Source organism: Benincasa hispida, chromosome 11 (genome assembly GCF_027475165.1).
Source record: "Benincasa hispida cultivar pf3 chromosome 11, pf3_genome.v1.1, whole genome shotgun sequence".
Taxonomy (NCBI): Eukaryota; Viridiplantae; Streptophyta; class Magnoliopsida; order Cucurbitales; family Cucurbitaceae; genus Benincasa; species Benincasa hispida.
The window spans coordinates 16,180,944-16,191,628 of record NC_143488.1 but is presented as its reverse complement, the minus strand read 5'-3'; the positions used below and the strand labels follow the sequence as shown (position 1 = coordinate 16,191,628).

The 10,685-nt window shown below is 37.2% G+C and overlaps 1 protein-coding gene across 14 annotated transcripts; it reads left to right on the top strand.

Moving 5' to 3' along the window:
• Positions 1-2,507: 2,507 nt before the first annotated feature.
• On the top strand, positions 2,508-10,338 carry LOC120091118 (serine/arginine-rich splicing factor RS41-like). Of its 14 annotated transcripts, none has more exons than XM_090306773.1 (8): positions 2,508-2,849; positions 2,923-2,963; positions 7,546-7,656; positions 8,137-8,485; positions 8,713-8,825; positions 8,966-9,213; positions 9,401-9,997; positions 10,100-10,338. In XM_090306773.1, exons 5-8 carry the CDS (start codon positions 8,730-8,732, stop codon positions 10,125-10,127), a joined length of 969 nt encoding a protein of 322 aa, XP_090162899.1. In that variant the 5' UTR covers positions 2,508-2,849; positions 2,923-2,963; positions 7,546-7,656; positions 8,137-8,485; positions 8,713-8,729; the 3' UTR covers positions 10,128-10,338. The 14 variants fall into 14 exon arrangements, with proteins under 14 accessions (XP_090162899.1, XP_038904892.1, XP_090162895.1 ...); XM_090306778.1 differs by having other exon boundaries at positions 2,556-2,849; positions 10,103-10,338; XM_090306779.1 differs by having other exon boundaries at positions 2,597-2,849; positions 8,154-8,485; positions 10,103-10,338.
• The last annotated feature ends 347 nt before the right edge of the window (positions 10,339-10,685 follow it).

The following is a 10,685-nucleotide window of genomic DNA, read 5'->3' as shown; positions in this document are numbered from 1 at the left end:
ACGATCATGTAGGATATACTGAACGATCGTTTAGTTAAATTGCAAGGTGGACGATCATTTAGGCAGAGAAGCAACTATCGTATAGACTCTCGGGCGATCGTTTCACGAAATCTTTTTGGGCCGAAGAATGAATATCTATTACACGACGCAAAATGAAAACCTTTTTCATTTTTAACTCATTGGTTACCATAACCGATGCTGCCCACTAACCCACGTCCGAACGTGGAAAAAGGATTAATTATCATATAATTAATCAATTAATTAATAAATAAATATAATCATATTATATTTATATCCTATAGTTTGATATCACATATCTACTATAATATTTTCTCCTTTACTTGATATAAATCATATTTATATTTAATTTCCTCCATAATAATGTATCTCATACATTTGCCAATTATATCACATATAATTAACCAGTCCAATTATATCATATATAATCGAACTTCCTCTTGTCAATTTGAACATTTCAAATTAACCCAAATACTGGTTCTCAACTTTATCCAAGCTACCTAAGGGACCTAATGGACCTGTGGCTCGAAGCTCCAACGGTACGTGAATAGCTGACTAAACTCTTTAGCCACGAGATCCACCATCTGTTAACTATCAGACATTCTACTAAAGACCAACAGTTGAACTCTTCTTACCACATATATATTTCTATGTCCATCAGATATAACCAATCATGAGTACGATGACCCTTCACAGATGCTCGTAAGTACAGCTGAGCCAATTTACCGTTTTGCCCCTGTAGCTACATCTCACTCCTTAAGTACATTTCTTTAATGAACAATACAACATAGTCCAACTATGTGTTAACACCTCTCGGGCCAGGAGAAGGTGTGTGGCACCACATCGTTCAAGCCCCAGAATTAGCCCTTAAGGGAGCCATCTATCTACTTACCTCTGCCTCGGGGAAGGAGTGAATTCCATCTTATGTAGCTGAGTTCCCAGCTCCCAAATCAGACGAATCTCCAAAATGGTAGGTTTGAATTAGCGACCTAGCCACTCGCACCCATACAAATCAAATGACCGCCCTCAATGGCAGGAGTTCCCAACTCACTCAAGATTGAGGTCATGTTACCTATGGTCATCCTAGTGAAGTGAAGTCTCTGTCATGAACGGTGTTATATAACGAGACGTTAACACTTCGTGGTCAGGTCTTATACAAACTCTTTGTATAGGATGCCCCCGCTCGCATGTCCCCAACACGAATGATCAGGATCAGACCATCGTGATAGGTCACAACACTTGTGACTATTCCACAAAGCAGGCCGCATCCGTAGCGTTACCAGGATAAGGTTTCCTTCCTATATCCATATACTACAGACCATTTTGGTTATTACTCAAGACATGATCCACTTGTATGTCACCACATACATGCTTGAGTCACATACAGATAACTAGGGATTTTATGTTTATTGGTTTGTGGTAAAGCAAATAAAACAATTAATCGAGCAAAATACAAGATGTGAAGTAAATATCATATATTAACAACACAAGTGTTCGTACATACTGTTTACAAACTACAGGACACAAGACTTTAGGGTATCAATCCCAACAGTGTTCCCATTGCCCATCGTCGTCATCTAACCTTACTTCATCCAGTTTATGATCTTACTCATCATATCCATCATTCAATTCATGATCTTCCTCCTTTTCTTCTCTCCTCATCATATTTAGAGTTTTCATCTTCATCTCCAAAATCCTCTTTGAGACCTTCTTGTATACCTAAGTTTATGGAAAGCTTTGTTGAAATGAGAAATGTAGATACCAAAAAATGCTACCTTACGCGACTAACACAATAATGTTAAAAAAAAAAAATGAAATAACAAAATGAAAAACATACCTTCTATTATATAAAAAGACCCAGAAACGAAAGAAAAAAATTGCCTCCGAAATTTGGACCCTTGAGTGGAATTTTTTTTCCCATGAAAACAAAATGGAAAACTGAAATTTAAGGGTTTAAACCAACAGTTGGGTTTGAAAAATTGTATATGGATGAACATGTCTAATTTTTTGTTTAAAAAATACAAATGTTTCATTAATACCACTATTCTTAATCTAAAAAAATTAAAAATGCATAATACCGTTAGTATATTGAGATATTAATTCATTTATTGGGATACTAATACTCATAGTTTTATTAAAACGAAACACTCAGTTTGCTAATTGAGCTATACTCGTTTCATATGTTAAAAAATTTAGATATTAAGTAATTAGTTAATGCATTACAAACATTAATTAAATTATATTGCCAATATATACATAGCTCCATTTGACATTTATTTCTTACATGTAGGCCTATTCAAATGTCAATCTTATAAAATTTTCACTAATATTTAAATTGATCCATCTTAAGAGTGTATTTTGTTTTGGAAAAAATAATTCACAAGGGGATTTTTAAATTAGGATATAAAATGGAGATTTTCTTTCTAAATCTTGACCAAGCAATTAAAATGTTCCCAGTACTAAAAATAAAAATAATTTCAGAAAAAGATAAAATAATCCCAAATCATATTTTTGTAAATTAAAATTAAGGATTAGGAAAAGAAAAACTCTAAAAGCACCCCAGGGGTACGCACTTGTCGCTCTCTCGCAATTCCCTTCCCTCTCCGACACCGGATACTGCGACGGCGATGCGACTGCTCTGGGGGCACGACCAGGCGACGGCGCAACCCAGCTCAGATCTGCAATAGTTCCCACCTCCGGCGTTTGATCACCTACGCAACGACACTGGGATTTGCAACGACCTAACCTTTGGGTCGCTGGATCTGCTACAGACACAGCGCGACGGCCCGATCTACGGCGGGAAGTCATTCCGGCGACGATCGAGACTCACGGTAACTAACTCACTGCCTCAGTTCTCCTTCAGTTACGATTCCGCAAGATTCAAGTCTGCAGCGACGTTTTCAGGAATTCGAACCATTAGGAATTGAAGCGCATTAAGGACCATAGTAAGTGGTTCTCATTTTAGGATTATTTGATTGTATGACACTCTTAAATTTATTTGTATACTTTAAACTGCCCCCATCCATGTCAAATTGTTATGTGAATTGTGTGCTTGGATGTGTGTGGGAAAGTACACAATTTTTTTTCTTCATTTTTATCACAGTAGAACTAGAATACGCTAATGTCAAATTATATATTTTTCTGCTAGCTGTTTGGTGGTTAATAGTTGGAATTATGGGAGTCCATTGGATGATTATGGTTAGCTGTTTAGAAGAATGATACCTCTGTAATGATGATCAATGAGATAGTTTAATTTGACCACCTAATGGTTCAATCTTTTTGCGATATTCCATTGCCCCTGGTGTTTAGCTCTAGGCTCCAGAAAGCATTTATAACACAAACTTGTGGTTGTAACTGGTTAGAATTCAAAGCTCAAGAGTTAGGACGGCAAATGTACCCGATCCCATCAAAACTCCACAGTTAAGCGTACTTGGACGAGAGTAGTACTAAGTTGGGTTCCCAAAGGTTAAAATTTGGAACTCAGGAGTTAGGACCTCAAATACACCGGATCCCATCAGAACTCCGTAGTTAAGCATACTTGGGCGAGAATAGTACTAAATTGGGTGACCACTTGGGAAGTCTTCATATTGCACCTCTTTGGAAAAAAAAAGGTTGGATATCGCTGGGCAAACTTCAAAAGCCTTTTGTATGAACCAAAAGGTCATATATTGTAAGGCCCCTAGTATAGAAATGGTAGGACTTTTAGGAGAATATTGGTATTGGTATTAGTAAGGGTATAAGAGTAATTAGATAGGAAGTTAGTTAGTGAATATTACTATAAATAGAAGGAGTGGGAGTGGTAGGAGGGTGTGAAGAATTTGGTGGGAATTTCCATTTGGGAATTTGGGAGAGACTAGCCCTCTCGAAAGGCTAGGGTTTATCTTGTTAGTTTGTGAGTTTATAGCATATTTCAATACATTTTCCTATATTTCTATAATTGAATTGTCCTTTAGTTTTTCTATATCTTTTAGTACCGTTCTTGTTAGGAGGGTTCCTAACAAATTGGTATTAGAGCCGTTCTTTCTTGGAGAATTGTTTTTGCTATGGATCGTGGTCAGAGGCTAGAGTCAAGACTGTTGGAGATACAAGAAGAAATTAAGGCAATACAACAAAGGATCAAGGAGTCTATGCAAAGAGTTAGAGAAAGAGAAGAGAGAAGGCTGGTAGTCACCCAAATAGAGAAGGAAAACCTTGTTCGGAAACTATTAAGACGAGTTCGAAGAGTGGTTGGAAGGCGACGATCGTACCTGAGAACACCTCCGAAAAAGCAAGGAAGAGTCAATCGACAAACCAAGAGGGGAGGAAAGAAAGAGGTATCACCGGGAAAGACAAAATCAGAATAGAGGCCTAGGATCAGACTTGTTGGAAGGGAACAATTTCAAAACAATAAAAGAGGAGGTAAGGATCAGGGAGTCCGAGAGAACAAATTCGATAGCACGTTCAGGGAGAAAATGAATCGAAAGGCGAAGATGAATAGAGGAAGGAGAAACCAAAAGACAAAAGGGCAACTGGAAGAGGAAGCGTCACAAATCAGCAGGGTCAGAGATGAAGTTTCTTAAAAAGCACCGATATAAGTTCCAAGAAAAGCGAGAGAAGGGATCGGGAAGGTATAACCATGAAGGAACCAACGAAGGAGATCACTACCAACGACAAGAATGGGTGCGGCGAAAGAAGAAGTCTCGAAGAAGAACTTACCGGCGTGGTGGCGTACAGACAGAGAAACGGCGAGGTACAAACTTAACTGATTTGACTTACTCTAATAAACGAAATGGCAAGCGAAGGACGGAGAATACGTGGGCGGAGGATGGGTTGAGATGGCAAAAAGTCCGACGAACAAAATCATTTTTGATCATGCCAGGAGAAGAAAATGGGAAAGTGAGGACGGAAATAATGTATATGGCCAAAGAGGACGAGCGGCGGTGGTGGGAGAAGAAGACGTGTAAACGGAGAGACCATTCTCGGGAAGAGCAGATGCTGTGCAACAAAGGTCAAGGAGCAAGTGCACGAATGGCGGTCGTCGGAATGCGAGTGGCAGCGAAGAAGCAAGTGAGGTGGGAAGTCTTCACGAAAGATGGGTCGGGATTTGCCGAGGGAGTCGAAAGACCATGGGCAGAGAATAAGGCTCGGGAAAAGGAAAAAAAGGGTGAGATGGAAGAAGAATCTTTTACCCACGTGATTTGGAGGGTGGAACCAACGGTTGAAAAGGTGTGGGTTAATGTGCTGGTGGGAGAAGCCCAATATTTTCTGCAAGCCAGCAAGGGCTTTTGGGCCCATTTCGTTTTATGCAGGAATTTCTTTGGAAGGCGATGGGCCAGCAGTTGGAGAAATAGCATTAATTTTGGTTGGGATTGTGGGCTGGGAATCGGGAAAAAAGCCCAATTCTTGTTTGCTATAGAAGTAATTTAGGGCAGAATTTTTTATGCTGCTGAAGTGGAACAATTTTCTTCTAATTGTGGGGCTTAGCGCATGTCAAAAGCTGAGGAAGAAGGGAGCTTCTTGTCTTGGGCTGCTCTATGGGCTTAAGAAGGATGATTTTGGGCTATGGGCTGAAGTTAAGGGAACTAATTGGATCAGCTTTCCAAAGTTGAAGAAAAGAATTCCTCTTTCAAGATTGAAGAGTAGATTCCTGGGGTTATGTTTTGGAAAAAAAAAAAGTTGTCCAATTTTATGATTGTGTTTTGTAAGTCCACCTTGAGGACAAGGTGTCTTCGAAGGGCGGAGTACTGTAAGGCCCCTAGTATAGAAATAGTAGGACTTTTAGGAGAATATTGGTATTGGTATTAGTAAGGGTATAAGAGTAATTAGATAGGAAGTTAGTTAGTGAATATGGCTATAAGTAGAAGGAGTGGGAGTGGTAGGAGGGTGTGAAGAATTTGGTGCGAATTTCCATTTGGAAATTTGGGAGAGACTAGCCCTCTCGAAATGCTAGGGTTTATCTTGTTAGTTTGTGAGTTTATAGCATATTTCAATACATTTTCCTATATTTCTATAATTGAATTGTCCTTTAGTTTTTCTATATCTTTTAGTACCGTTCTTGTTAGGAGGGTTCCTAACAAATATTTATTTGCTTTTTCCCTTCTCTCTCTGTCAATCATGGGTCCTTACTTATGATATCTACTTCAGATACTAAAACTGTTATTGTTACCCAGATGGCCAACACCTGAAAGGTTTGATGATGGTTTCAGTTCTGGGCTCGGTTAACCATAAACAAGAAGTTTTTTTTTTTTTTTTCTTTTTCTTTTTTCTTCTATGTGGAATTAAGTAAATAGAAAAATAAAAATATTACATGGAAAAACATTTTTACTTCGTTAATATACAATTTTGGTCACTGGACATTCAAATGTCCAAATTTGTTGCTAAGTCTCAATTTAGTGTCAACTCCTAAGTCTCAATTAACCTTACCTCTATAATTTTTTAAAACACATTCACATCGTGTCTTTTCTTAAATGAAAAATATTATTATTATTTAACCAAGACGATAAAATTTTTAACTTCCAACTAACTAATAACTATAACAACTAATTGTATGATTTTTAGAAAGTAAAAGGATTATATTTGGGCATTTAAAAGTACAGAAATGAACTGAAATGAAATCCAAAGTAGAAAGATCAAAATAGAATTTTGACCTTTTTAATTTTAAAAACTAAATGATTACATATCACATGTCATATTAAAAATCTCACACTATTATAAATGTTATTTTGTAAAAAGCAATTTTTTTTAGGAAACAATTTGACACAGGCTTGGTAACTTATTTGCGGCTTAAGTGCATAGTTGTTGTGGATTCTTAATTACGTTCTTCACTTTTACAATTAGTTTCAAATAACATTCTTGTTGATGTGGTGAAATTAGGTTTTAGGAACACTGATGCCTTTGTATGTATATTTTTTTTTTTTTACTTTTTTTAAATTTTTTTACAAAAGTAACAATAGCATATTTATGCTATATAATATAGGGGGTCTTTTTAAATATAAAAAAATATTTAAAAATATTTACCCTTTATAGCAAAAAGTTCCAAAAGTGCTACTTTTGGAATTTTTTGCTATAAAGTGTAAATATTTTTGGGATTTTTCTATTTATAAGAATTTCCCTAAATATAAAAGTACTGATATGTTTAAAAATGCAATATCTTTATGCTATTTTGTAAAATTGGACACAGGCTTATTTGCCAAAGGTAAGTGCATGGTTATTATGAATGATTTATATGTTTTCCCCTCAGGATTATATTCAAATAGTTGTCTTGTAGATGTATGGTTCCCCTTTCCAGTTAGCCTTTTTTTTTCTCTCCCTCCTAGGGAGGTTGTATCCTTGAAACTTTTCTTTTTCTTTTTCTTTTTCCCCATATATCAATGAGAAGTTTGTTTGTTAAAATAAAATGGTTGTCGGGTTGATGCGGTGAAATTAAGTTTCATGAATTCTGATGCTTTATGTGTATTTGTATTTGTATTTGTACTTTTTTTTTGTGTGTGTGTTTTAGCATGCAAGAGATATGTTAAATGTTGTATTGTTTTTCCAATTTTTCTTCAGGTAGCATGAAGCCAATTTTTTGTGGAAACTTTGAGTTTGATGCTCGACAGCCTGATCTGGAAAGACTTTTTAGTCGATATGGAAAAGTTGATAGAGTAGATATGAAATCTGGTGAGCTTCTAGCCATTGCATGCCCGTTTATGTTTTAATTCTTTTTTTTTTTTAAATCTAAAAAACTTATAAGACGTATACTAGGAACACGGAAGTGGGCGTTTTTGTTCTGTTCTTGAATTTGTTTTGAAGTAGTGTATAATTTCCAATTTTCCATGTAGATATGTACCATACCAATTGCAAAAAATTAAAAAGAAATTATAGTTTGCAAAGTTGCTGATAATCTTATGAAAAATACTGAACTAAAAAGTTACTTTCTATCCACTAAGAAAGTGTTGGATTCAACGTTGGCAAGACAACTCAGCTGTTGGAAATTCCTCTGAAGTAGTTCTCATTGCATTTGGTGCCTTGCAATACGAATGGGCATCATCCAGTGTATGGAAATCAGAGAAGGCAACATTTGTTGAGTTTTTGGTGGAGGATTCTAAAAAAGATTTGAGAAAAGAGCATATATTTTAAATCCTAAAACTCCTTGGCCAGAATTTTCTTTGGTGCAGGATTTCCTTCGCATATTCATAATCTTCTTGGATAAGGATTGCTCTTCAGAATTGAGTTTTCCGCCTGTGACAAGCCTCCTCTTCTTGTTTCCAAGAAGATTCATACCAATCCTCAATGGCACTACCACCTTACATTTTCCTCAGATACTTTGCTTCCCATTCCTCATGACTTTTGCCTGCCTACAATTTCATACGTTGTTTCAAGGTTGAAACATTGTCAACCTTAGCTCTGAGGCTGCAGAATAATGGAGAAGGCACTTCCTATTTGTAGACCTACCATGAGACATCCTGTTTTTCATTGCTCCTTGACACCACTTAGTTCACAACACAAGGTCTGTTGCTAAATTCACTGGTAACTTAGTCTATAGATTTCACGGTGGTTGCAAATATTTCTTTCTTATGGTAAGAATTTTTTGTGGTTTGTCAAATATATGTTATAGGAAAGTATTGTTGTTTTTGGAGGATTTCTTCAGCGGGAAAATTCACGTCTTGTATCATCGCTGGTGTCTTACAGATGCCACAATTAGTTATTCAGTTTTGGTTGTTTGATTGGTTTCAGGGTTTGCTTTTATCTACATGGACGATGAGAGAGAGGGTGAGGATGCTATCCGTGCACTTGATCGGAGAGAATTTGGCCGAAAGGGCCGCAGGCTACGTGTTGAGTGGACCAAAGTAATCTACATTGATTTGGCTCAACTTCCAACAGACTCTTTCCTTTCCTTTCCATCCCTTTGTGGAACTTTTATTTGATTTTATTTACTATAGCTTCAGCTGTAGTCTGTATCTTGATCGATCATTCTTTTTCTCTATAGCAAGAGCGTGGCATTAGAAGGCCTGGTGGAGGTGGAGGCGGATCGAGGAGATCCTCTACCAATACAAGACCTTCAAAGACTTTATTTGTTATTAACTTTGATCCATATCATACTAGGACAAGAGATTTGGAGAGGCACTTTGATCCTTATGGGAAGATATTGAATGTAAGGATTAGAAGGAATTTTGCATTTGTCCAGTATGAACTGCAGGAGGATGCCACTAGAGCATTGGAGCTTACAAACATGAGGTGAATTTTTCTTCTTTGAATTACATTTTAACTTTTAAGTGAGTAGTAAAGTCATTGAATCAATTCCCTTTTGCCCGTCAGCACTGAGACCATCTGAAGGAAGATTACGTGGATATTTTTACTTGTTAGTGGCCAGCGTGTACATGTTCAGTTATTGTTATGCCTTAATTATTATTATTCTGTACAGCAAATTGATGGATCGAGTGATTTCTGTGGAATATGCTGTTCGAGATGACGATGAGAAAAGAAATGGATATAGTCCAGATAGGAATCATGATAAGTCTCCCAATAGAAGACGGCGATCCCCAAGTCCCTATAGAAGAGAGCGAGGAAGTCCTGATTATGGCAATGGTATTAGCCGCAGTCCATATAGGAGACAAAGGGCTAGTCCTGCTTATGGAAGTCGGCGAAGTCCAAGTCCTTATCAGAGAGAGAGGGAGAGGGGTTCTCCTGATTATGGCCGTGGTCGTAGTCCCAATCATAGTCCTTATAGGAGGGAGAGAGAGATATCAAGTGACCATATTAGGGCCCCTAGCCATAGTCCTCCCCATCAGAGGGAAAGACCAAATGATGACCGAGTCCCCAACCGAAGTCGCAGTCCTTATGGGAGAGAGAGGGAGAGGGGCAGTCCTACTGGTGGGCGTGACACTGGCTATGGTCCTCGTGATAGAGAGAGGTCAAACCCGGACAATGGTCATGATCAGCGGCAGAGTACAGAACTTGAACCCGGTGAGAGCCCCAGTTATGGTGGCACTCAGAGCCCGAAGGATCGAGGATATAACAGGTTTGTTCTTCGAGTTTGAGATATTGTTATTACTATTAGAATTCTTGATTCTTTTTTGAAATTTTCGTCTTATGCCTGTGTTCTTGTGTTATGGTTTCGCAGCAGCCGTTCACCTCAAGCAGAGGAATGATGATCTAGAAAATCGGAAGTGATGTTGATCTCAATCCGCTTCAGACTATGTTTAGTTGTATAGTCAGTATAAGTGGTAAACACATGTATTGTAAGGATAAAGTTTGTGATTTCTTTACATTTGTGCTTTTTCAGTTTCTAGTGATTATATGGATATGCTGTTATAACCAGATTTTAGTTGGCAATCAAAATACGTAGCACTCTGATCCATATTTGACAGTCTTTGTTCTTTTTAGCTTACCTACTTTAAAAATGGTGAAACATGCTTGTTGTGGGACTTGTTTGTTTGTGGGTAATAAGACTTTGATTGAGTCGAGTTAAGAGTAAGTTTGGAATGATTTCTAAAAGTAGTTTAAAATCAGTCTTCACAATTTATTTTCGTGTTCGAGTCTTCAAGGAAGGATTGGTCAGATAGATAATACATTATCGATAATAAGTTTAAAATTCTAATTAGCTATCATTTGTATCTAATTAATGGCATATTTGGGAGTGGTTCTAGTATGATTAAAATCACTTTTGTTATTTACAAAATCACTTCGAAAATGCTTTTAATAAGAGT